Below are 27,707 nucleotides of genomic sequence, written 5' to 3'. Positions count from 1 at the left end.
AGCTAGCCTTACAATCAAATTATCTACAAAGCGTGAACCTTTAAGATTTTTAAAATATGGTATTTGTTCAATGTAGGTAATGTTTACAAATATATGCTGAAATAGACTGATTCATTGTCACAAGGTGGGTTTCCATATTCTATTTAAATACGAGATTTATGCTTTATCTTTCTAGCCTTACTGCCTTCCCCTGGTTAAGAAAATGTATATATATATATATCTCAAAATTATTTAGGCAAGCTGGGAAACATCCGAGTTTATTTTCTTCTTTTTTTTTTGAGACGGAGTCTCGCTCTGTGCCCAGGCTGGAGTGTGGTGGCGCCATCTGCTCACAGCAAGCTCCGCCTCCCGGGTTCACGCCATTCTCCTGCCTCAGCCTCCCGAGTAGCTGGGACTACAGGTGCCTGCCACCACACCTGGCTAATTTTTTGTATTTTTAGTAGAGATGGGGTTTCACCGCGTCAGCCAGGATGGTCTTGATCTCCTGACCTAGTGATCCACCCGCCTCTGCCTCCCAAAGTGCTGGGATTACAGGTGCGAGCCACCACGCCCAGCCCTCTTTTCTTTTTTTGAGACGGAGTTTCCCCCGTAGCCCAGGCTGGAGTGCAGTGGTGCAATCCCAGCTCACTGCAACTTCCGCCCCCGCCCTGGGACAACCTATTCTCCTACCTCATCCTCCCAAGTAGCTGGGATTACAGGCCTGTGCCACCATGCCTGGCTAATTTTTGTATTTTTAGTAGAGACGGAGTGTCACTATTTGCCCAGGCTGGTCTCAAACTCCTGACCTCAGGTGATCCGCCTGTCTCAAGCTTCCCAAAGTGCTGGGATTACAGGTGTCAGCGACTGTGCCTGGCCGAAAGTTTGTTTCCCGAATAGACACTAAATATTAGCTAGAAACAGAGTCTGAGTCACTTTCATTTGAATATATATTTATTTAGAATGCACACTAACAGCATGACGATAAACTGTCATTCACCAACCTGTACCAAGAAGCACATAATCTTTAAAATGTGTTGTTTTTCACAAGTAATTTAAGTATAGCATTATTATTATTTGGTACTTGAGTCAAAGACGGCATTTAGATTCTTCAGCTTTGAAGCATTTAGTAACATCATTGTCTAGTCAGGCAGAGGAAAGAAATTCAAAAGCAGTTTCTTTTTCTTCTGTCAGTTCCTTTGCAGTAAGATCCATCTTCTCACGTGAGAAATCATTAATAGGGAGACCTTCAACAAACTTCCAGGTCTTATTCTGTTTGAAAATAATGCAAATAAGAAATTTATACTGGAACTGATCTTTCAGTAAGCAACAACCTTGTTTGAACTTATATTTAGAGGTATATCTGTTTTAAAGTCTGATTCTAAAGTAAATCAAAATCCAGATTTTAATTAATAGATAATTCTAATAAAAACTCAACACTTGAATTTTAAACCCCTTGAATCTAAAAAAAAAAAATCTTCAAAAATGACTGACTTTAGCACAGTTATAATAAAGAGCAACAACACTGAAAACCATTGCTTCATTTAGAAATATACTATTTGTAGGTCTCTAATAGTAGAGGCATAATAACATAGTGTCTAGTGGGAAGAGCTGAATCTTCCTTTCCAGATTAATTTCAATCATAAAACCTTTTAATGACCTGAAGTTGAAATACCTATAGTTTTAAAGCTGAGAAAAAATGTCTATTTTAGTAAAGGAACAATTTTCTAGATTAAGTTATACCATTCTGTTTTCTTTTTCGAGGGACAGGGTCCTGTTCTGTTGCCTGGTGGAGGGGTGCTGTCATGGTTCACTGCAGCCTTGATCTCCTAAGCTCAAGTAATCCTCCTACCTCAGCCTCTCAAGAACCTGGGACCACAGGTGTGTGCCACCATGCCCGGCTAATTATTTTATTTTTGCAGAGATGGGGGTCTCACTATGTTGCCCAGGCTGGTCTTGAACTCCTGGGCTCAAGCAATCTTGCCACTTTGGCCTTCCAAAGTGTTGGGATTATAGGCGTGAGCCACCATGCCTGGCCAATAATACCATTCTTAAGAGAAACATATAACTACTTCCTCAAAGAAGGGAAATAGCTCCAAAATACCTTACCTTGATTACAACAGGGAATGAGTAGAGCAGATCATCAGGAACACCATAGGAGTTGCCATCAGAGACAACACCCATGGACACAAACTCTCCCTGAAAATAACAATGTTTCACATACTCATGATGATTAGTTTACACAACTGACATATGAACTAATAAAATTAAACCAGGTGACCCTTTCTTACTATGTTCATAACATTATTAGTGTGTAAGGAACTATCATCAGCACCAGGTAATGGTGACAAGATAACTTTCATGGACATTATTTCATTCCACGCTTCCATATCATATGTGAAGTAGGCCAGGGAAACCTAATCCTCATTTTACAGATGAGGAAGCTGTGGCCTAGAAGAAAAAATTCCACCCCTACTATGTACCAGGCATTGTGCTAGGTGTTTTCCATATGCAATCTCCTTTAACCCTCACAACCCTGTGTATAATAGTAATGTCATGTAAAAGATGACAAAACAGCTCAGAAAGGTCAAGGCTAACAAACTCCGAAGTTTACTTAGTTAATAGGCAGCTGAGCTGAGAAATGAACCTGAGAAATGAACCTAACCTGACTGATTGCTAAGGCTATATTCTTTTTATATTATATCATCAGGCAACAAAAATAAAATAGAGTGACCTGTGCAAATCACTAAATCCTTACCTCTGGGGTTCCAAACCAGATGTCCCTGACGTGGTCACAGATGGCTTTTGCCGCAGACATTGCACTGGATAGTTTTCGAGCCTTGATGACAGCAGCACCACGCTGCTGCACAGTCTGGGAAGGGGGCAGGCGAAGGCAGCAGTATTAATTGGTCATGATAGCAAAGTTTTCATTAATTCCAAATCGACCTTGGGGTGAAAGGCTATGACCAGAGCTTAATGTGTCCCCTCCAAAATCATGCAACAACCCGATGTGAGCCTTACCAATCCTTCTGGAAAAAGGAGACTATGTATCTCCATACAAAGTTTATCATAGGTCAGACAAAGACATGGATCTTGGTATAAATCTCAACTGCTGTGCTACAGATCACATCAGATCACATTGGATCATGTCTGGCTTACTATGTTCCCGAAAGTATGCAGTCATCAGAGCAACTGTGAAAGACCTGCCCTCCTTGAAGGTTTTCTGTCCTAAGAGTCTCTCAAGAGTTCTTTATGCTCAGTATTAAGAAGGCTCACAGATTTTTCTTACCGTGACAAATTCTCCCTTGAGCCAGCTGTCATCTTTCAGAGCTTCATAAACACCAACTTCCTTTCCTTGCAATTTTACCTTGGCATGGTTGACATCTGGATACTGAGTCGAGGAATGGTTTCCCCAGATAATGACATTCTTCACATCATTAGCAGTCACACCAAGTTTAAGAGCAATCTAGTTAAATTGAAAACAAATACATTACTGAGACAAATGCTTTTTATTTCCGATTGGGACCTGTTTTGACAAATGCCCTTAAATAAAGATAAAAAGCTTCTGAAATTTCAAGAGAACACAAGAGTTATATTTACTTGTAAAAAATGTAAATTTATTGCTTGGCAATTTCCTACAACAGCTTAACAGTGGTAACAACTGTGGACTTGAAACCTTATGGAGTAGAATGTTTAAGGGTATGAAGCATCCCATAGTTTGTGGTTAACTTATTAGTACAGTAGGTGTATCAAACATAAAACATTAATCAAGTTACTATTATTTATTAATCAATTTACTATTTCTTGAATATGTAAATGTGATCTTTTGTTTCACTGTTAATGTTTACTTGGAGGTGTCTTCTCAGTGCTTCTGAGTAATCAGGTATTTAGGCACTTTATATTTAGGTAAAATTTTTATTATATACCATATAGAAATTAATTTTCAGATAACCCTAAATATGAAATTTTAGAGTTGGATAGGACTCAAATTACCAAGATATGACTGTCCTCATTTTATATATCAGGAAACTAAAGGAAAGAGGTTTTATATATGTGTATGTGTGTGTGTGTACACATATACACACTAAAATTATAACATATGTAACAATCTCTAGCTATGACTCCAGAAAGCACTTTAGGGTCATGCAATGCCTTGCAATCACATGTAATATAGTAGCCACAAAAAAGGTTAGAAAGTTGTCTTGGGCTGGGCATGGTGGCTCACGCCTGTCATCCTAGTGCTTTGGGAGGCCAAGGCAGGCAGACCTGAGGTTGGCAGTTCGAGACCAGCCTGACCAACATGGAGAAACCCTGTCTCTACTAAAAATACAAAGTTAGCCGGGCTTGGTGGCACATGTCTGTAATCCCAGCTACTCGGGAGGCTGAGGCAGGAGAATCGCTTGAACCTGGGAGGCGGAGGTTGCGGTGAGCCAAGATTGCACCACTGCACTCCAGCATGGGTGACACAGCGAGACTCTGTCTCAAAAAAAAAAAAAAGAAAGAAATGTCTTGGTAGATTTAAATAAAATCAGCCTGCTTGTTATTTGTCTGATAAGTTTATGTGCAGAAAATAAATTATGATCAGGTATATGTATAATTTGTTCCTAACTAGACAACAGAATTTATGATGAACCAGAAGGGAATGTGGAAAAATATTTTAAGAAGCTGATCTGTTTTGGTGACATTGTGGGCAATTCTTCCTTCCTCTGTGTCCCAAAAAGAATGGGAGAGAAAATTAGTTGTGCCAGCAGCTTTAGCACACATAAATAAAGCATTTCAGTATTTACCATGTAATAAAAGGAATACACTTTGATATTTTAAGGAAAATTTTAAAACAAGGGTAATAGCTCCAAACTGAAACAACTCAAATGTCCTTCAAGAATGGTTAAATACGCCAGGCACGGTGGCTCACACCTATAATCCCAGCACTTTAGGAGGCCAAGGTGGGAGGATCACAAGGTCGAGAACGAGACCATCATGGCCAACATGGTGAAGCCCCGTCTCTACTAAAAATACAAAAATTAGCTGGACGTGGCAGCGTGTGCCTGTAATCCCAGCTACTCAGGAGGCTGAGGCAGGAGAATCTCTTGAACCTGGGAGGTGGAGGTTGCAATGAGCCGAGATCGTGCCATTGCACTCCAGCCTAGGCGACAGGGCGAGACTGTCTCAAAAAAAAAAAAAAAAAAAAAAAAAAAAGAATGGTTAAATAAACTGTATTATGTCTTACGTATGCAATGGAATAAATAAAAGGGGGAAGTGGAAAAACAACAAAAAGGAACAACCTGGATGGATCTTAAAGGCATTAAACTGAGTGAAAAAGAGCCAGTCTCAAAAGGTTCCTTACTGCATGATTCCACTTTTGTAAATTCTCAAAATGACAAAATTATAGAGGTGGAGTGCAGATAAATGATGTCAGGGACAGAGGGAGGTGTGACTATAAGGGAGAATATGAAGGAGTTCTTTTGTGAGTAATGAAGAAATTCTGTACCTTGACTATGGGGGCAGTTATAGGAATCTACACTTGTAATTAAATGTCATAGAATCATTCATAAAGACACAGAAAAAAATAAGTGAATATAAAACTGGTGAAACTTCAGTAAGTCTAGTTAATAGTATTGTGTAGTTCATCAACTTCCTGGTTTTGATAATACTCTGTAGTTATGTAAGATGCCATCAATGGGTGATGGGTACATGGGACTTCTCTGTACTATTTTTTTGCAACTTCTGAGTCTAAAATTATTTCAAAATAAAAAGTAAAAAAAAACCCCAACCAACCAACCGAAAAGGATAAAGATGAAAAAAAAAAAGGCCATTACCTTAAATGTCTGCAATGACTTGACTGGTCTTCATACTAATTTATTCAGTTAAGTAAGAAGTAAACTGTCTTTACTTTCACTCTCTTAAACTAGTTGAGACTGCTTTCTTAAATCCTAAAATAGTTAAAAGTTTACTTAAAAATTTCTGTTTGTAATATTGTAAATCACTTTTGACCGACCTAATCCCTGCAAGTCTTGCAAGTATTAGGACTATTATCTACAATATTTGCATTAGTCTCCACAAATTAGTTGAGAGTTGGGTTTCTGGGGTACCCAGCTATTGATCTGCTTAGCCTGTGGGGTAGGGCAGAGTGGCACGCTGTTCAATGAGTACCATTTTTTATGTGTGCCATGACTGGAAAGAACTGGGGAAGAAACTGCTCTTATATTTATACTTAAATTTAGCTGGTATGGTATATAGAAAAAGATAAAATTTATACCTTGAACAATTAACTCAAGATATATATTACCAGGAAGTTAGAGCCTATAACTTCCCTGAATGTCTGCTTCAATGCTCCCAAGTACAGTAAAGACAAAATGCCTCTAGGCCTCTCCGCCCTCAGTCCTCCTTGGCTCCCATGCCTTCCTTTGTTCTTGTTGCCCTCCTCCTCTTGCTCCTTCTATCTCTTGAGTTAATCCAGTTCTGTCTGGACAGCAAAGGCCAGGTACTTTGCACCCAGCAGATATAATTTAATATGATTCATGTCACAATTAGTCTCAATTAATACATACCCAGGATAACAGTTCTTTGCTCCCTTGGACACTCATGTCTGTCATATAGGTCTGGTAAAAGTTTTTGATTAATTCTCCAGCCCTAGTAATTTTCTTACCAGCTAACTGGTATCATTGTCAAATTACCTTATCAGCAGACTTAAATACAGCACTGGTTTGAAAATACACAGGGAAGTTCTGCAGGTGTTAAACAGTCCCTAAGTAGCTAAGGCCTCTGAATTCCAAGACAATAATATCTAGCAACCATTCCTGTAAGAAAAACTTATCTTTGGGTTTGTTATTTTTCTCACTGGAAAAACAACTTCTTTTAGAGGAAGAAAGTGCTTCTTCAATGACTCCCTAAAAGCTCTCACTATGCCAGACTGACATGCTGAAACAGTGCCTAGCCAAGGTCCCAGGAGTAACAAAGAACATGTCCCCAAGTGAAGGTTAAAGTCTGAGGAGACAGCACTTTCTTTCCTCTTTGCTCATTCAGACTTTAGCCCTGCAGTGAAAACTGTTTCAGGCACTAGGACAAAGTATCTCTTTGTAGTACCTTTGGAAGCAGAATTTTCCAATGCCTGTCTCCACCAAAGCCTCAGGTGAAACAACAGAAAGTGGTTGTTAGTGTCATTGTGTTACCTCTTTCTTGTTGTAGGAACTAAATAAGTCACTTTCTGGCAATCCAGAGTTTACAACTGTAACACGTATAATATCTCTTCCTTTATAACTGTCCCACAGAACTCAAACTGCCTGCCACTCAAACAAACTCCTATTCGTTCTCAGCTACCACCAGACCCAGCCCACAGCCTACAGCCTCTCAGGGAATATTTGCATTTTAAGCTAAAAATTTAAGTGTTGTTATCCAACAACCCTCTAAATTAGGAATGTTTAGGCTGTATGCTTCTTAGAAAGAAGAAATCAACTAATAATAGCAGCCAACCTTTCTTGTATTTATTATGTGCAGGCACCATGCTAAGGGCTTAAAATAGATCTTATTTAATCCTCATAAGAACTCTCTGAGGTAGATATAATTATTACATTTTAAACATTGAATATACTTTCTCAAAATCACAGAGCTAGTAAGTGGACTAAGGTTAGTTGATACCATTAGGTAAGAACATACACAAGCATTTGGAGTCAGGCAAATCAAGGTGGCTCCGTAATTTATGAGCTGTATGACTCTGAGCAGGTTCTCTGACTTCCCTGGGCCTCAGTTTTCTTACCTAATGCAGGGATAATATGAGATACCTCATATGGTTACTATAAAAATTAAATGGAAAATTACATGTATAGCATTCAATTTACAGTAGCTGCTTAACAAATGTATATTCTTTTCTCTTTCACTAGGCATTCCAGAGCTGAAGGATTATTCTCAGGTTAAGGCAGTAGTGCTTCAGCTTAGACCTCACAGCATCTTCTGGTTAACAACAATTTTTTTTTGAAACTAAAGTTATCTTCTCTAGAAGAAAAAGCACTGAACTCATAGACCTATCTAGCAGTGATGACCTACAGACAAGAAGGGATGGCCAGAAAAGCATTAGGGCAAAGGAAAGAGGTTCTGTCCAAGAACGGGCACCAGGACCAGTTAGATCTGAAAAAGCCTAGGAAACTAGCTCAGATCAGTTGCCTGGCTTCTAATTTTTTGAAAAGCTATTGTTAATTCCCTGGTCACTGGCTCCTTGGCATACTTATCTATGGCTCCAAGAGTAAAGAAAATTAGCAACAGAGTTTAGTTCCTAAGTAGTGAAAGTAGGAAATTTTACAGATACACATAGACTATTAAAAAGACACAAAACTGAAAATTAAATATAAAATTAAAAATTAAAATCTGAATTTGATTGCTTAGCTGCAGGTAAAATAGAAGCAGAGCCACACAATCACACAAAGCTCAAGTCTTTGTTTATATGAGATTATATGTATCTGAAAAAAATTAAACTAAATTATGTACCATCATGTATAACTAATTTTTAACCACTGTAACAAGAGAACATTAGTAACTGCATTTCATTATAGTTAGCAATTGAAATATAGTTAAAGACGAAATCAAGTAGGAAGTCCAGCCTCTGGTCCTTTACGAGAATACATTTAAAGACTCCCTAACAAATTAATAATAATTTACTTTTAATTTAATAAAAGTAATAGGTTCCTACTAAACAAAAACAAGAAAAAAGCACAAACTCAGATTCAGTTATTTTAAAAGTGAGAGAAAAATGTTTTAAAGTTGAACAATCACGAGATTTAAAAGACATTTTTCTTACTTGAGCTTTAGCTCGGTTGTGATCCAAACGAGTCAAGCAACTGAAGTTCTCCTTGGGGATGGATGGAGCCGACTTGGAGGCAGTCAGGCAGTTGGTATTGGCTGGGTTACCCACAACAATAACCTAGGAGGAATGGAAGGCACCGAAGAGTTACAGACTATATAGTTACTAACTAATCTATGTTAAAATTTGACTGAAAATGACTAACAGGTAGCCTTTGTACAGGGGAGGCTTGGGAAACACCAAATACAATATAGCATAGGAAAATGCATTTTACGTTATAAAAATCTTTAATAAAATGGTAATAAAAAATTTTGAAATAATATCAGATTTATAGAAAAGTTACAACCATATTACAGAGACTGACTCCCATATATCTTTTTTTTTTTTTGGTACCTCTTTTGACAAGCTGTAGACAAGATACTTCATTGTCTCTAAGTAGTGCAGTGCTGGCAAATATTTCTCACAAACAAGGACGCTTTGCAGAGGTGGAATTACTGTGCAAGGAGTACTTTACCTCCAAATAGCCTGCCATTTAGTAGTCTGAACAACCTTCTAATATTTGACTGGCACCTGTGGATTTCTATTCAACTCATTTATATTATTTTCTATGATGACAGAAAATAAGTTAACTATTTAAAATGAAGCCCATAGAAAGCAAAAAATGCAGACATCTATGAAATGTTATTGATAGAACATTATAATGGGCAACTTAAAAAATCTTATAAAATTTTCTTTCACCTTTTTTTGAAAGATAGGAAAGTATATGGAAATCAGTTAAATCTTTAACCAGCAAGCCTATTTGCTATGTGACAATTAAGTTCTAGTTAATTGATAGTTCACTAATAAAAGAAGGTTTGGCTGGGCGTGGTAGCTCACACCTGTAATCCCAGCACTTTGGGAGGGCAAGACGGGTGGATCACCTGAGGTCAGGAGTTCGAGACCAGCCTGGCCAACATGGTGAAACCCCGTCTCTACTAAAAATACAAAAATTAGCTGGGTGTGGTGGCATGCAACTGTAGTCCCAGCTACTCAGGAGGCTGAGACAGGAGAATCGCTTGAACCCGGGAGGCAGAGGTTGCAGTGAGCCAAGATTGCACCACTGCACTCCAGCCTGGGTGACAGAGCAAGACTCCATCTCAAAAAAATTAGAAAAATAAATAAAAAATAAAGGCTTACTGTAATATTAAGACATATTAGAATCTAAAGTAAATAGTTTGAACACGAAGAGAGAACTCTAAGTCATACTGACTCAATTCTTCAAGAGACAAGCATATTAAAATTCCTCTGCATTAAGAAAATCTGAGCATTCAGAAACAACTATCTTCTACTTCTGAGAATAAACTTACCTTATAGCTAGCTATCTCCTTTCACAATCACACACAAATTTAAATGTCTAAATAAATATTCCCACGCAGCAAAAATACACCAGAAGGTCCTGTGCCTTCTCTACAGGTTTAAGAACTAATACTAAATTTTCACGTTATACTAATAGGAAAAATATTTTTGAGCACTCTGAATATAGATTTCTACACTGTAAGAAAAAACCCAGAAAGGGAGAGCTTATCGAGCAAAACTCTATAGCCGTATTTACTGATGATTGTACAGAACTAGAAAAAAGGGCAAATAATTTTGGTTTTGCTTAAATGCTGAAAGCATAAGTTTCAAATGCTAATAATGAAAAATCCCATAAGATACAGTGTTGGTCACCTTTACTGACTTCTTGGCGTATTTATCTAAGGCTGCACCCTGGGATTTGAAGATTTTCACATTTGCTTTCAGTAAATCTTTTCTCTCCATGCCTTCCCTTCTTGGCATGGAGCCCACAAGAATGGCCACATCCAGGTCTTTGAAGGCAACCTCTTCTTTATCTGTTGCGATGACATCTGTGGACATGGCAATAAATATGCAGAGCTACTTAAACATCAAAGTTTGAAGTTTTCTTTTTTATATTGAATCTACTCATTAATTCTTTCACTTGTTGCAAGTGTTTACATATCACACTGATATACATTTCAGGAGCCTAAGAAAGATAATATATTAATTTAACAATCATAACATCAGAAATGTCAATAGATTTATTTTGCTTCTCCTATTTCAATAATTATCTTAAATGTCAAAATTCCATAGCTTTTATCTTATATAATCATAAGGGATGCAAGGTATAATGATGACTTTTGAAGCAACACTTGTTATTCACACTAATTACCACACAACACAAAAGAGCAACTAACTCACCTAACCTTTAAATTACAATTACTTTAAGGTCTAAGACACCAATCACAAATTTAAAAATAATAAATGGCTATTGAGGAGTTTTGTGCCACAGATAATGCTAAGAGATTTATATTATTATCAAATTTAATCTTCACATTTTATAGATGGAGACACTGAGGTTTAAAGAGATTAACTTGCCACCATCAAAAGATAATGGAGCTGTAATTCCAGCCTAGGTTGGTCCAGAGTTCAACCACTATGCTCCAGTGCTAATACAATAAGCAAACATCACTTGCTTTTTGACTAAAGAACATAAGTCATCGCACTTCTTTGATTGTATTAAAAAAGCTATGACCAACATTCAGCATTTTCACTGGAAAATTGGCTAGTTGCATCACAGTCAAGGCTGCCATAAGTCTGAAAATGGGCATAGACAGGAACACCAGCTGGAGGAAAAAAATTATCTTCCTCTTTCCCAGTCACATGTCCTTATTTGCTGAACTTTCCCTTCCCTGTCATATTCACATCTGGCAGAGGACAAACCAACTGCAATCTGGGCCCTTTAGAGAAAAAGCACAGGCAACTCAGCAGAGAAAGGAATACAAATGGGAAAAAGCAGCAAAGCTGATTTGGAAAGAGCTGTGGGTGAGAAAAGGGAACCAATGGAATAATGTGGGCAGTCATGTATTCTTCTACAGAACTTTGCAACCAAAAGACTTAGATGGCAGAGTATCCCTTCTAGCAAATGTTTATTCAACAGATGAAGAATTTTAAGGAAAGTTTTTCTTGGAAGGTATATATTATTTTGCTTTGTGCAAACTTCTAGGAGAGTATCATTAATTAATCTTTACCAAAAGAAAGACTATGATGAAGATATAGTTGAAGAAAAATATTCAAATTAATTTAGAATATTTTAATAAACTTTTCAATCAAATTTAAGGCTCCTTATTATATTTGTATTACAGTTCAATGATTTGCAAAGGCCCTTAGCTGAGCTCTTCTGGGTATTTTTCAAACTATAGAGCATATGGTAAGGACAATTTACACTATGTCTCAACCTGATGATTGGTAGATGGGATGGGAACCATATAAGAGGAACCAACCAACTTCCAGAGCAATGTATAGTTATGAAGGACATCCTTCAAAACTGAGAGTTTTCCATTAAAGGATGCTACTATTACCATTTAAACAGACTCCATAACAACACAATGTAGACAATTCCTACGTTGTCTATAATGTGTGTGTGTTGACAATTTCAGGTGTATAACCCTTGCGCAATATTACACTTAACTGGTATAATAAATTATATACACACACACATTGGGGAAAAAAGGATAGTCCTTTACTTGACAATGATTGTTTCTCATTTTTTACCCTTATTTATCCTTGGTATACATAAGTAGTTAATAAGTAGTGGTAGTTCAAAATAAAAAAATCCTCTTATGAAATATCTTCTAATTGAGAGCCTTTAACAAAAGCCTAAAACCTGTATTTTGTAAGAAATCAAATACCATAAAATCCCTTCTCTACTCCCCAACCCACCTTTCAGGAGGGGAAGGGCACAGTCTTGCAGTTCCATTAGGACACCGTCCAGGACACCCATCATGGGGGTGATATCCAACAGCACAAGAATTATAGGCTACCAAAAAGCAAGGACAGCATCTGTTAGTGTAGGCTATTTCATTTAGACACAAGAAAGTCTTTTCACATAGTTTTTATTTGGTATGTACATGCATGTAATTCCCATTAATTAGTCATGATAATTATTTTAGGAGGTCAGGTATCTAGCACTATGCCACTTTCAGAAAGAAGGATGCTATAAAACCAGCATTGGTTTGCTAACAGACACAGTGAGAGGAATCACCACTACTCAATTTTAACAGTACATGAAAAAAACATTAAACTGAGTGACATGCCATAGCTTGCTCTTACTGTTAATAGCTGTATGTTTGATTTCAGTTCATGGAAAGCTAAGTACAGTATCTGACATGAAAGAATAATTCAGTATCCATGGGTCAAGAAACTGAATAAATGAATACCTTAGAAAAGGATTTTACTGTATATTAATCAGGCTTGCTGGAAGTCGGAGTGCCTGCTTCAACTGGGAAGCAGATTTCCTGACTCTTTTGGTTCCAAAGGCCATTTATGAACAAGGGAGTGCTTATTGAGTAACTCTCCCACATGACGGTAAGTTACTGTCATTAGTGATATCTCCCATTGACTGACACCTGCTGGTTACACCAAGTCAACTAAGTACAATATATGGAAGAGTTCTCATTTGCAGTGTTTTCAGTGCCTGCAGGCATACATATAAATACCTTAGTAGCTTCCATTTATAGCAGTGTGCCTATTACATTTACTGGGATTACACCTTCCTTCACTGTTTTACAATTTGTGTACAACTAAATACAGAATTTTATTAACCATATTCTTACTCTAATAACTTAAGATTTATAGACACCTGTTCCTACCTGATCTTTACCAAAGACAGATCCATTTCCAATACTGTACAGCAGTGAATATGCAATTTGACCAGCTGCTCCAGTCACAAGGACTCTGATTGGTTCAGACTGTAATGAAAAAGACCCATTAACATCTTTAAGTACTACTGTACCTCAAAAATATCCAGGATTTTAATTTATAGTAAGAAATCCACATACTTTAAAAGTGAATGTAAAATTTTAAAGTCCTTTTGCATCTGGCTCAGTAGAAAATGAATGTGCTGCATATTTACGTGGTGTTATTTAACTCTCACCATGTAGGGAGCTAAAAGTGTTATCCTGGATTTACTTACATAATCTTATCCACCTTTTTTGGGATATTTTACCACTAAAATAGGCTCAACAATGTTGATGTGTTCAGTATGTGGTGATCCAAACCTGGCAGCCACTAGAGCCACACAAATCCTTATTATGCAAAGCCCCCACTCCCATCTGCTCAATAGAGTCTTCATACCAAGAAGAACAGTGAAAGAGGCTAAAACTTTCCATTTACATTGAGCCAAAACATTTAAATAAGACAATTAATCGTGCTTCAACTTTATTGTCTGGAGGAGGAAAAACAAGATTTTTTATTTCGGGAGAAACAACAGCAACATGTAGTGACAGACAGCTGACAACCTGATTCCAAGGGAAAATTATTTTTAAAAGCAAGGAGGGAAGACATACAAAGAGAGATTTAAACAGATCCTGAACAAAATATAGACATAGAAACAAAGATAACTGATATTCAAAGTGATGACTCTGAGTAAAAAAAGACTAAGCTGACAGAATTTTAAAAAATAGAAATATTTCTATTAAAAAGAAAAAAACAATAATGTTTAGAAACGTAATGAGTAAGGTTAGACAGAAAAATTCAATTAAGGTGAACCATTCGTTTCCCCGATAATGCTGGGTAAATGTACTTCCACTGTCACCTTTACCCCTACCTGCATGGAGAGATGGTTCACTGATGTGACTAAGCCTAGAAGTGTTTGGTTTCTTTTTATTTAAAGTTCCTTCTTCCAGATGAGAGTCGTGTCTCTAAGACAAAACAAGGATGGATAGCCTCGAAGGCTTCTTTTAAGCTTCTAACTCTAAGCTCTGAAAGTCAGCAGCACTCAGCAATTTGGTACTCACTCATAGAAATCAAAGAAAAAAAAAATTTCAAAAAAGAAGTGTCAGGCCAGGGATGGTGGCTCATGCCTGTAATCCCAGCACGTTGGGAGGCCGAGGCAGGCAGATCACCTGAGGTTGGGAGTTTGAGACCAGCCTGACCAACATGGAGAAACCCCGTCTCTACTAAAAATACAAAATTAGCTGGGCATGGTGGCAGGCACCTCCCAGCTATTTGGAAGGCGGAGGCAGGTGACTCGCTTGAACTCGGGAGGCAGAGGTTGAGTGAGCGGAGATCGTGCCATTGCATTCCAGCCTGGGCAACAAGATCGAAACTCCTTCTCCAAAAAAAAAAAAAAAAAAAAAAAAAGTGTCAACTGGTGTAGAGAAATGAATTTGAATTTGATCATAGCCAACTATATACTACACAATATTTGTTTTCTAATTTATTACTATTTATAGAAAAATCTTTAATGGCCTATACGTTTTTCATTCTGTCATTTTCCCTTCTTTCCTTGAAGTAGAGTAGGTGAGAAAAAGGGAATACAGGAAGAAATTATTACTCCCTTTCCCTTTAGAATACGAGATCCTTAAGGACAGGGACTTTGTCTATTTTATTTACTGCTGTATCTCAATTGCCTAGAACAACACCTGTCCCGTAGTTGGAACTCCGATATTTGCTTGAAGGAATAGCTGGGTCCTGTAAAACTACCAAAAAGATGGAAATGTATAAGAACTGTTTGGAAACATATGTAACGTGCTTTAAAAATTTTTAAAGATATTTTATTTATTTAAGATATTTCAGGCTGAGTGCAGTGGCTCACGCCTATGATCCCAGTGCATTGCACAGGGGGCCGAGGCGGGTGGATCACTTGAGCCCAGGAGTTCGAGACCAGCCTGGGCAACACAGTGAAACCCTGTCTCTTAAAAAAACAATTTAGCTGGGTGTGGTGGCAGATGCTGTAGTTCCAGCCACTCAGGAGGCTGAGGGAGGAGAATCACTTGAGCCTTGGAAGTTAAGGCTACAGTGACCCATTACTGTGTCAGTGCACTTCAGCCTTGGTGACAGAGTGAGATCCTGTCTCAAACAAAAACTTACTCATATATATTATGAAAACAAAAGGTATTTTATTCATATATACCATGTATTGAGAAAACTGGAAACTTAGTGACCACAATAGTCCCAACTATAGTTAACACAATTGTCATTAGTACTAATGATATTACCTTATAAATTCACTGGTGAACTGTTTTCTCATTTAATTCATTCATTAAACAAAACATCATTAAGTTCCTATCATGTACTTGGTACTATTTTAGGCCAGGGAATCCATTGGTGAATCACGTGAAGGAAACAAAAGGATACATCAATTTTCTAAAACAGGGGGCTAGAGAAGCAGTATAGAGTAGTAATTAAAGAGATGGACTCTGGAGCCAGACTTTCTGGGTTCAAGTCCTGGCTCCACAACTCATTAACTGCATGCTCTAGGACAAGTTACTTAACCTTTCTGTATTATTTCCCCATAGTAAAATGGAGATAATAATAGCAATTACCTAACAAACAGAGTAATTTTAAGGATTAAAAGAGTTAACACACAAAGCACTAAGAACAGTGCGTAGTATTTATAATTATCATCACAGAATTTTCCTCTAAAGACTTTAATAGCCTGTGGTTTTCTATTTACATTTCTGTTGCTCTGAAGCCCCCTTGAGAACAGTCTGTCTTTGATGCGGATTTGCATTCCCGTATAGCGTTCAACAAGTATTTGTTGAATGAAGGAAGGTTAGGGTATAAAGTATGAACAGATACTACTTCAATGAACAGCAAACTAGGATAAGAAAAGGGGGGCTGGAGAGTGAAGATCACTATAAAGTTTAACTTCCCATAAGGTCACCTATATGGTTAGAATGCAGTCAATTTTAGTAGCTACTTAAAAATATGTTCACAGTTCACAGTCCTTAGTGAAGGGGTTGTGGCCACCTAATGAACAGTTAATTCCACCTCAGCAGTTTTCTTCTGTGTCTTTGGGGAAATTACTTTCCCAGGTAGGTAATTCCATCTTATTAATGGTAGTATGAGGCTTAGTTAGTGTTTGAATGTTTGAAGATGAAACAGAGAAAGAAAGTCCATGTATGGTTCTTTCTGCTCTTCTGCAACATTGCAGTTGAAAAGCAGGAGGGTGGGAGAGTCCTGCTGACTTTCACAATGTTATAGTGTGAACATAGGTTACTATTCTTTGCTCAGATATCTGGGCAGTCTGCCAAGATCCAAAGAAGGAATGTCTTTGCTCTTAGCAGGGCACCAATGACTTTCCTGCAGATGCAGGCTCTGTGCTAACTTCTCAGCTACAAAGACTGAATTTAAGTGTCTCTGTTATTCCACAGACAGATCCACATATTCCTTTTTCACTTTCAAATTTATATACATTTCTAAATTACATGTATTTCTATAACACAAAAAACTAAGCAGTACCATTTAGATTCCTTCATACAGTTTATTTTGCTGTCACTCCCTATAGACAACAAGCAAAGAATCCTCCGCTTTGAATGAGCTTACAAAAGAAGGCTCTTTTCTAACTCTGTCCATTCACACACTCCTGAGGGGGCAGGGAAATTGAGTCATGTGTGAGTTTGCTGTCAGTTCCAGCAAACTGCCAGACAAATTCTTCCTCATGTTCTGTCTCCGTGTTATCTGGCACCCCAGTGACCTTCCAGCCGTGGGGCCTTGCTAGGGAAACTAGCTAAGAATCTGGGGCCCAAAATCTCTCTGTGACCTTGGGAAAATTATCTGACCTCACCAGACTACATTATAAGAGTAGATAATATAATCTCCAAATTCCCTTTTAATTCTAGAATTCCAGTATTTTGAATTGCAAGGAATAAAAAGCTATCAAGTAATCTACATGCTGGTAACACATTTGAGTCTGTATATGCAGTATGAACTGGTAACTTCATCCAGAATCTCAGCTAGTAAAAATAAGTTTTCAGGGAGTTGAGTACACTGTCTCTCCCCCGCTGCGAGACCTCACTGCGGTGGTCTCTATAAAAATAAAAATTCAGAAAGACTTGGTAAGTGTAAGACACAATATAGAAAAATGGCAAGAGTGTGAGACTCTTGGGGCAAATCACATTCTCTCTGGGTCTCGATAAACTCAATTTTAAGATCTGAAGTGGGGAGATTCGTCAAGATGACCTTTAAAAGATCCCATTCAGTTCTAAAAGCAAAAAGCCCAAGGTTCTCAGATAATAAGTACCTCTGCTTTCTAGCTAAGGTTATTAGGACAGAAACTACTGAAACCATAATTTAAGTGACTAATTATGTGACAAAACATTTAGGAAACCTAGGTTTAACACCTCCTGGAACTTAGTAGCTGTCTCCACTGGCCCCGTTAAACAGGCAGAGAGAGTAATGCCCTTGCCTTGAAAACATGTCTTTTCAGGTTCTGGGAAATTTCCAATTCATTCAAACATTTCTCCACATTCTCCAGCCATTTTAGTATTTTGCAGATAAAGTAGGAAAAACAGTCGCAACTATAAATACAAGGCATTGTATTGATAGTATGAAGCGATTTCTCTGAGTTTGATGACAAATGTCACCTTCAAGCAGTACACAGATTATTCCTACGCCAGAGTTCCTTCACCAACCCTCCCCCTCCCCCTCTCTTTCAGCAGAGACAAGCTATGGAGATCTAGGTTATCCAGGTCTTCCATGACAAAATGGTTACTCTGCTACATTTAAGAGAGATGCTTCTGGAATTCACAACATACAGTTCAATAAAGAATATCTGCAGTAGTTATTTGGTTAGTGATGCTGTCACTTCAATATGTCCTGGCATTACAAAAAAGGTCAATGAACGGGTTCCAAATAACATTTTGAGAAATTAGATATGGCGGAAACACGTCTCCTGCAAACGCAGATCGTAATCTGGCGCACCTGGTAAATACTACCTTTCCAGCATTTTGCTTTCAAGGGCCCTGTGACAAAAGCCGTTATAAACACTGTAGGCAAATCAGGAGAAAAAGGGGTTAGGACCCAACCTTTCCTTCCCATCGCAAACCTTATCGTCCTTATCAAACACCGTAACGTCCTTTGGAAAATAGCTGCAGCGTCGCATTTTGTCCTCCCGCCATGCAGCAGGATTAAGATCGCACCTCTCCCAGGGCAACTACTTCTCCAGAGTCCTCCTAAGAGCGCCCCATGCCCCGCAAGGTGGAAATCAATCCCTTCCCATTACTGGGTCACTGCGACAATCCCCAGAAGATGAGTCCGAGCTTGCCAAACGGCGCGAAGGACAGTGCATTGCACAGCTGCCTCCCAAAAGTCCCTAAAGTGCAAGAAACCCCAACAAGGGCGCGAGAGCCGGAGGTGGGCAGGAACCCGGGGCCCACACTCACCATGATTGAAAACTGCGGGGACAATTTCAACAACTGCAAAATGAGCCTCAGACAGTCAGGTCACCTCTACTGCGGAACTGACTCGGAGAGGGCGAGCGGTGTTAGCGAGAAAAGGCTCCGCTCCCGACGCGGCGCTCTCTGGGAACTGTAGTTTATGCTGCCCTGGTTCTGGCGCAATCTCCAAAGCGCTTCCTTCAAGTATTGAACTACACTTCCCGATACGACAGGTATTTCTCAAGCTCTTCTCACTGCGCTCTGCGCCGATTGCAAAGTAGTCCCTGAGAATGAGCCGCTGTGATTGGAGGACGACGACAAGCGGATGGTTTGGGCTCAGGCGGAATGGACCTGCCTGATGGCGCCCGGCAATTGGCGGGAGAGATAGCGTGTGTAACTCTAGGGAGGGGAGAATGACCCCTTTGCGACATCACCCACACGCGCGTGACTGAGACTGCATCCTCCCATGAGGGTAAACGTGGAAGGTAAAGAGACCTTCCGCTGCGTAAAGCTGGATCGACCCGGAAACAAAATCTTTTAAAAAACAATTGACACTCTGGAGGGGCGGGGGAATTGATAAGTTGGGACGACCGGACAGCTTCTCAGGTTGCTAAGCGACGAGGCGGGAGCGCACGCACACGCTGGCTGCTTTATAGCACCTGAGGGAACTGTGGCGGCGGCGTCCTGGAGACCCAAGAGACCAAGCGAGCGTGTCGCTCTCTCTTGGGTCCAAGGACCTAGCCCAGGAACCTTCTGCCCGGGATAGTGTCTGGTGATGAGGCGAGAGTTTTGCCGGGACGCCTACTACGAAGCGGCCGGGAGTCGCGCTTCTTTCCCACTCCCGAGAAAGGTGAGCCCTGGCCCGAGGGCAGGGGGTTTTGTTTTAACCTTAGAGTCCGGAATGCGGTGGTGCGCCGTCCCGCTTTGCTTTTATCCGCTGGGCGGATGCCTGCAAGCTCGCCGGTCCCTTTTCTGAGCGGAGTTTGAGGGGCGTGGGAATGCAACTGTTCTGGAGGGCGTGGTGCCCTGGAGTAGGTGCACCTCCGACCCCAAATGAAGCTCTTCCAGAGTTATATCAAAAATATTTATTGAGCATTTACTTTGTAGGAGGTGAGCCTCTCCCTTCCAGGAGGTCACAGTATACGGATCTAATTTGCTCTAAGCCCTCCGTAAATGTTAAGTTTTGTCCATTCTCTTTTGGAAGAAACAGGATGCGCCTTAAACCATCTTGAGTCTTAAAAGTTATGCCAAACCGGCATTTCTGAGGAAAGACTAGCAGCTGAAGGGGAGACGCTGGTTGTTTAATCACTCAGTCTCAGCTGGTAAAACAACTTAAGAGGTTCTCTTTAAAATTAATGCTGCCAAGAGAATTGCTGTGCTTTTTGAAAGCTTGTTTCTTGTGGATGTTAAAAGGAAGATACGATGCTCGAGAATAGCATACACAGCATATACGTAATGAAAATGAATAAAACATCTCTATTAGATAACATTGTTAGAACTTCCGTTTTTTCTCTGTCACTGATAAATGAATGCCAAGTAATATCTTTCAATTTTTCTCTATTTCAGTTTGGAGGATTTGCTATTTTTGGAAAGAAATGTAATGCTTGACTTTTTAGCATTTGTTAATATCATACCTGAATGACTCTCCTTGTATCTCTTTATTCATTTGGCTCTCAGACAACATACTTTCCTGGTTTTCCTCTTTTGTTACTGGTTCTCAGTTCTTTGGAGTTTCTAAATTTTTTTTTAGTTGTGATCTCTTAACATTGGGGTGCCTGTATTCTCTGTCTATACTAAATCCCTCAGTCAGCTAATTCATAAGTTGCATCGCTTCAAATGCTACTTTTATGTCAAAAACTCTGAAATTTATGTGTCTAGTACTGAATTAGTAGGTATGCATTATTCTCAAACGTAGGTTCTCTGAGTTTTACTTTTTATTCTGAGCAGTTACGAAAAGTTTCTCCCATTATCCTCCTAAATGAATTTTACTAGCTGCTAACAGAAAGATTTTTCCATGTTGTTGTCCTTAAAAATCTCATGATTTTACCTAATGTAAATGACGAGTTAATGGGTGCAGTACACCAACGTGGCATGTATACATACATATGTAACAAACTTGCACTGTGTGCACATGTACCCTAGAACTTAAAGTATAACAAAACAATCTCATGATTTTTGTCCTTGATTTACAGTGAATTTTACAAGAGAGACCTTTTATAACCAGAATTCTCACTGAAGTCCTATAGCAGGATGGGACATTCCCATACTCCAAGAAGGCCACAAACATGTAAGCCCCCGTATTCCCATCCAGTCCAGATGTACAGAATTGAAGTCATCTGTGTGGTAGTTCATGGGCCTTGTTCTGTTTATCGCTAGTTGTCCTTGTAAATCAGGTTAAGGAGCATATTAGCGCTGATTATAAGTGACTTTTCTCAGGTAATATAATACACTGCAAGAGAAGATGTTTGGTAAGGTGGGTATATCAGCACATTTCCAATTATACTAATAAGACTGTCTGTGTTCTCTTTCTTTTGAACCGTCTTTGGTAATAGCTAATGTCAAGTAGCACAGTATGTCATTGCACTTTCATTGTGAGTTTGAATCTCCAGGTGGTTTGTGAATGTGTTGCAGACATTCATTTTTTGTTAAGGCAACAAACAGAGCATTAAACTGTTATGCTATATTTGGAGATGTACTTAACATTTTTTTTGCCCAGCCTCGCATTATTTAGTAAGGTAATATTTAATTCAAATTGTAGAAAATGTTTGAAATACTATTCTAACAACATCCAGCAAAGATATTAAAGGAGCATTAAGTTTCAAATCCCTGAAATAGAATATTGGCTCTTGATACCCAAGGCACTTTGGAACTCACAAGATCTTATGCTTTTTTATAGTATACAATTATTTAACCTCAGCTGAGCGTGGTGGCTCACACTTGTAATCTCAGCACTTTGAGAGGCTAAGGCTGGAGGACTGCTTGAATCCAAGATTGAGACCAGCCTGGGCAATATACTGAGACCTTGTCTCTACAAAAAATATTTAAAAAATTAGCTGAGTATGGTGTTGTGCACCTGTACTCCCAGCTCCGCAAGAGGCTGAGGTGGGAGGGTTGCTTGAGCCCAGGAAGCAGAGGTTGCACTGGCATCACTGCACCGCAGCCTGGGCGACAAAGAGATCCTGTCTCAAAAAAAAAAAACACACACACAAAAAAAGAAAATTATTTAACCTCATATTAATTTTATCTCTAGCATATATAAAATTGTTACAGATCTAGTTAAAACTCATTCATCTTAATGTTTTCTTTAATGAAGTTCTGTTACACTTTTAAGCTATTTTATAACAATTTTGTTATAATCTGGTTCCTTTTTGTTGAAAGTAACAATGTAATATTTAGAGAGTACTATAATGTAAAGATGCCTTTACATTGCTGTCGGTCTAAGTTGCTACATTTTTAGAAATATGTATTTTACCATAGGATCATGTAATTAGTAAACAGCCATGTTAGATAATGGAGTGTGATTGAAAATAGGATTATTTATAAAGCAAGATTAAGACTTGTGAAATAAATCAGAGACTAAATTATTACAAATATTTTTTAAAGGAAAGATTGCAGAGCTAAATAGTTGACCTTAGCTGAAAAAAAACTTTGGCTTTTTACCTTTTTTAAAATTTAAGTGTAATGCTAGGTATCTTGGAAATTATTTGGTTGGCTTAAGTGACATGCAGGACATTTTTGAAAGTATTCTCAAGTAATTTCTAAAATGAATATGTAGTATTTTAAAAATAATTATTACATTCACTTCAGTGAATCTTAAACATAGTAATTCCAAATTTAGTTATGGCAAAAATAAAAGTGCTTGTAATTTAAAACTGTAGTCTCAATGAGAACCACTTTATTACTATGTCTTATAATTTTATACATACACAATTTGTACACATTTTAGACTATTAACATTTGACTAGAATTTTCAGGAATGGTGAAATACAGGATATTTTAATAGGATAAAAGTTTCAATCATGATCATTATGTAGTCAAGTTGCTTTGAGTGGTCAAGTGGTAGAATTGAGTGGAATAATTTGCTAGGACCTCCTCTTTTAACTTTAGTTAAACAAGGTAAAACATTATTCATCAGGATTCTGTTTGATAATTACATGTTTCCAGAAGTATGAGCTACCTAACCTTGAGTTTTTTTCAAGTGAAGGAGCAGAATTTATTGGTCTTAACTTTACTACCTAGCTGTGTGACCTTGAACAAGTTTCCTGGTCTCTATAAGCCTTCATTTATTAATAAAATGAGGCTAATAACACAGAGTGATGATTATATCTGGAAACATAATGTAGCAATTCCATTCCTTTACATACCCATTCAAATCAAGAGATGTACAAGATGTTCATAAGCACTGTTTCTAAGAGCACAGCTCTAGAAATTACCCATATGGCCATCAATAGGAAAATGTAAAAATAATATTGAAAATTCGTAGAACATAGCTACACACCAACATGGATTCATTGAAATCCATTGGATTCATTGAAAATGAATTCATTTTCATTGGATTCATTGAAAATGAATATAGCTACACACCAGCATGGATGAGCATCAAAAATACAATGTTGATTAAAAAAAGCAAACCATATAATAATATATACATTGATTTAATTTTTATAAAAATTAAAAATTTGCAACAAATACTGTTGTTCAGGATTTCATACACATCTGGTAAAACCATAAATAAGAGCAGAGGAATGATTAATTCAGAATTCAGGATAGTGGTTGCTTGGGGAGGAAAGTAGGAGACGGGGTACTGGGGTCTTCAAAATATTAGTAATCTACTTCTTTTTAAGCTGTGTTAGTATGTGGGTATTTATTCATTCATTTATTTATTTTGAGGCCATCTAACTCTGTTTCTGAGGCTGGAGTGCAGTGGTATGATCAAATCACTGTGGCCTCAAATTCCTGGGCTCAAGTGATCCTCCTGCCTTGGCCACCCAAAGTGCTTGTATTACAGGCATGAACCACTGCACATAGCCTGGTTTTATTTTTTGTTTTAGTTTAAGATATACATACACCTCTGACCACTCTTTTTTTTTCTTATTCTTCTTTGAGATGTGGTCTCGCTAGGTTGCTGAGGCTGGTCTAGAACGCCTGGGCTTGAATGATCCTCCTGCCTCAGCCTCCCAGGTAGCTGGGACTACAGGCACTGACCACTCATATGTATCCTATTTTATATGAAACATGGTGACTTAGAATGTTATCTTTTATTATTGAACAACAAATTTGAGAGAGAATACAGTCACGCATGGCACTTGTACCGTAAACTATTTCCATTTTTCAAAATTTCTTTTTTTTTTTTTGAGACGTAGTCTTGCTCTGTCGCCACGCTGGAGTGCAGTGGCGCGATCTTGGCTCACTGCAAGCTCCACTTCCTGGGTTCAAGCAATTCTTCTGCCTCAGCCTCCCCAGTAGCTGGGACTACAGGCATGTGCCACCACACCCAGCTAATTTTTGTATTTTTAGTGGAGATGGGTTTTCACCATGTTGGTCAGATGATCTCGATCTCTTGACTTGGTGATCTGCCCGCCTGGCCTCCCAAAGTACTGGGATTACAGGCATGAGCCACCGTGCCCTGCCAGGTTTTCAAAATTTCAAGGTTAAATTTAAGTGACATCTTGCTGTTTGTCTTCAATTTGTCCCATTTGTTCTCTGTTCTCTCTTCTTCCTTCTTTTTGATGAATTGAAATGTTTTACAATTCCATTTTATCTCCTTTGTTGGCTTATTGATAGTAACTTTATTTTAGTGACTGTTGTAGGGTTTATAGCATACATCCTTTTATCATAGTGTATTTTCAAGTGATATTATACCACTTCATATATAAAAACCTGCCAATAATTTACTTCCATTTCTCCCTTTCTGACCACTTTACTTTTACATGTTATGAGCCCCATACAACATCATTGTTATTTTTGCTTAGTCAATTATTTTTAAAAGAGATTTAAATAATGAGAAAATATCTTAAATATTCATCAACATGGTTACTATTTTCAGTCCTTTAATTTCTTTTTATAGATCTGTATTTCTAATGTAGTATGATTTTTCTTCTGTCTAATGTGGTTCCTTTTTAAAAATATTTCTTGTGGTTAGGATTGGCTACTGAAAAATTCTCTCAGCTTTTGTATGTGTGGAAAAATGTTTGTTTGAAAGATATTTTCACCGGATATAGAGTTCTAGGTTGATAGTTTTTTCTTTCAGTACTTTGAAGATCTTGATCCACTGTTTTTTTTCATTTGCCTTGTTTCTGATGAAAAATCTACTATCATATTTATCTTTCTGTATTTGTACTTAAGTGTCGTTTTTCTCTGGCTGCTTTTAGCATTTTTCTCTTTATTACTGCTTTTGAGTAATTTCATTATGATGTGCCTTGCAAGTGTAGTCTTTTTCATGTTTCTTGTGCTTGGGGTTCATGGAGCTTCTTGGATCCATAGGTTTGTAGTTTTCAATGAATTTGGGAAAATTTTGACCTTGTTTCTTGAAATATTTTTTTCTGTCTGCCCTTTGATTCTTGTGCTGTTTTGGGGATGACAGTTATATGTATTGTGAGCTGACTGAAGTTGTCTCACGGCTCATTGGTGCTCTGTTTATTTTTAAAATTATCTTTTCTTTCTAGGTTTCATTTTGTAAAGTTTCTGTTGCTAGGTTTTCAAGGACACCAGTTTTTTATTTTGCAATGTCTAATATGCTATTCATTCTATCCAGTATATTTTTCATTTCACATATTGTTTTTATGTGTAGAAGTTGGATTTGGGTCTTTTAAAAAATATCTTTCATGTCTACTACATTTGTTTAACATGTGGAATATAGTTATAATCATTGTTTTAATATTCTAGTCTCCAGATTATAATATGTCTGCCAGTCCTGGGTTGGTTTTAATTAATTTTTATTTCTATTATGGGCCATATTTTTATGCTTCTTTGGAAGTCTGGTAATTTTTTTTATTAAATGTCAGATTGCGAATATTACATTTCTTTTTTTTTTTTTTTTTTAAGTTAGGATTTTGCTCTATTGCCCAGGCTAGAGTGAGTGGCCAGTGCAGCCTCAACCTCCCAGGCTCAAACAATCCTCCATCCTCAGCTCCCAAATAGCTGGGACTACAGGTATGCACCACCATGCCTGGCTAATTTCTTTTTTTTTTTTTTTTTGAGATGGAGTCTCACTCTGTCGCCCAGGCTGGAGTGCAGTGGCGCAATCTCGGCTCACTGCAAGCTCTGCCTCCCGGGTTCACACCATTCTCCTGCCTCAGCCTCTCCGAGTAGCTGGGACTACAGGCACCCGCCACCACACCCGGCTAATTTTTTTTTTTTTTTTTGTATTTTTAGTAGAGACGGGGTTTCACCGTGGTCTCGATCTCCTGACCTCGTGATCCGCCTGCCTCGGCCTCCCAAAGTGCTGGGATTACAAGCGTGAGCCACCGCGCCCGGCAACCTGGCTAATTTCTTGTAGTTTTTTGCAGATACAGGGTTTTGCCATGTTTCCAAGGCTGGTCTCGAACTCCAGGACTCAAACGATCCACCCATCTCAGCCTCCCAAAGTGCTGGGATTACAGGCCTGAGCCACCATTACCGGCCTGAATGATTTTATCTTTCTATAAATAACTTTGAGCTTTATTCTGTGATGCAATTAAATTATTTGAAATTAGTTTAATTCTTTCAAAACTTGCTTTTAAGATTTATTAAATATTAGTCAGGATCTGAGTATTGCTCATCTACTAGGGCTAATAATTTCCTACTCCTGAGCCAAGACTTTTCGGTGTACTCTACCCAGTGACTGTGAATCACAAAGTTTTTCTGTCGGGCTGGTGAGAACAGGCACTATTCCCAGCCCGATAGAAGTGCCAAGCACTGTTATCTGTAATCATTTCTAGTTGCACTTTCTCCAGCCTCATGGTTTTATCATATGCATGTGCTGTCAGTACTCAGCTGAATTCTCAAGGGGAACCCTCTGAAATTCTCTGGAGTTCTCTCTGTATGATTCTCCCTCTTCAGGGAACTAACTACCTTGTCTTCTCCAGTTTTTCTGTTCTGTCTCCTCAACTCAAGTTTGCCGGGCTACTCCTGGTTTCCCCTTCCTTGCGCTGTACATTATCTCACACAAAGACATATGGAAATATGTCTTATGGAACTAAGCTCTAACACGGCTTTGTATGCCTACTACGTTGGTTTTTAGTTCCTACTTTTTGGTGAAGAGAAGTGCTGTCTCTTACAAGCTCAGCTATTTTTTTTAGTCTTTTATTTTGAAATAATTTCAAATTTAGTAAAGAGTTGTAAGAATAGTAAAAAGAACATCTAAGGCCCCCTTAGTTAGATTTACCTTTTAAACATGTTGTCACATTTGCTTTATCACATGTTCCCACCACACTATCCCCTTGCCACACATTACTCTCGAATGATTTTTTCTGAATCATTCGAGAGTAAGTTGCAGACAATGTGTCCTTTTATATTCCTGTATTCTTCAGTGAATATATTCCAGGAACAAGGGCATTCTTTTACTTAACCACTATACAGTTAAGAAACTTAACATTGATGTGTACCAGTATCTAATATACTCTCCTGTTGACACACTGCCAGTTGTCTCAGTAATGTCCCATAATGTTTTTCCCCTCATACAGGATTGTGCATTTAATTTAGATGTCATATCTCTTTAATCTCCTGTAATCCGGAACAGTTTATCAGCCCTCTTTGTCTTTCAT

General features: G+C 38.3%; 2 protein-coding genes across 2 annotated transcripts in view; one reads left to right on the top strand and one right to left on the bottom strand.

The window, feature by feature from the left end:
* Window positions 1–912: 912 nt before the first annotated feature.
* On the bottom strand, window positions 913–19,083 carry MDH1 (malate dehydrogenase 1). Its single transcript, XM_012501160.2, has 9 exons — window positions 18,970–19,083; window positions 13,453–13,551; window positions 12,524–12,620; window positions 10,475–10,650; window positions 8,765–8,887; window positions 3,266–3,442; window positions 2,735–2,848; window positions 2,086–2,175; window positions 913–1,248 (listed from the first exon to the last, which is right to left on the bottom strand). Exons 1-9 carry the CDS (start codon window positions 18,970–18,972, stop codon window positions 1,123–1,125), a joined length of 1,005 nt encoding a protein of 334 aa, XP_012356614.2. The 5' UTR covers window positions 18,973–19,083; the 3' UTR covers window positions 913–1,122.
* The window catches only part of WDPCP (WD repeat containing planar cell polarity effector), a 478,431-nt gene continuing 469,798 nt past the window's right edge, over window positions 19,075–27,707 (top strand). Inside the window, exon 1 of the mRNA XM_003262443.4 lies at window positions 19,075–19,813. Coding sequence (XP_003262491.2) covers window positions 19,739–19,813 — 75 coding nt within the window. The 5' untranslated portion in view covers window positions 19,075–19,738. The remainder of the gene's footprint in view (window positions 19,814–27,707) is intronic.

This window comes from Nomascus leucogenys, chromosome 14, assembly GCF_006542625.1.
Source record: "Nomascus leucogenys isolate Asia chromosome 14, Asia_NLE_v1, whole genome shotgun sequence".
Taxonomy (NCBI): domain Eukaryota; kingdom Metazoa; phylum Chordata; class Mammalia; order Primates; family Hylobatidae; genus Nomascus; species Nomascus leucogenys.
The sequence above is the reverse complement of the archived record's forward strand: the minus strand, read 5'-3'. Positions and strand labels throughout refer to the sequence as shown.

Bases quoted from the DNA above. Each gene is read 5' to 3' on its own strand.
- MDH1 (XM_012501160.2), bottom strand. The intron at 8,888-10,474 runs GTGACCAACACT...CATTCCTCCTAG, and splicing joins ACGCCAAGAAGTCAGTAAAG to GTTATTGTTGTGGGTAACCC. The intron at 3,443-8,764 runs GTAAGAAAAATG...CAATTTAACTAG, and splicing joins ACAACCGAGCTAAAGCTCAA to ATTGCTCTTAAACTTGGTGT.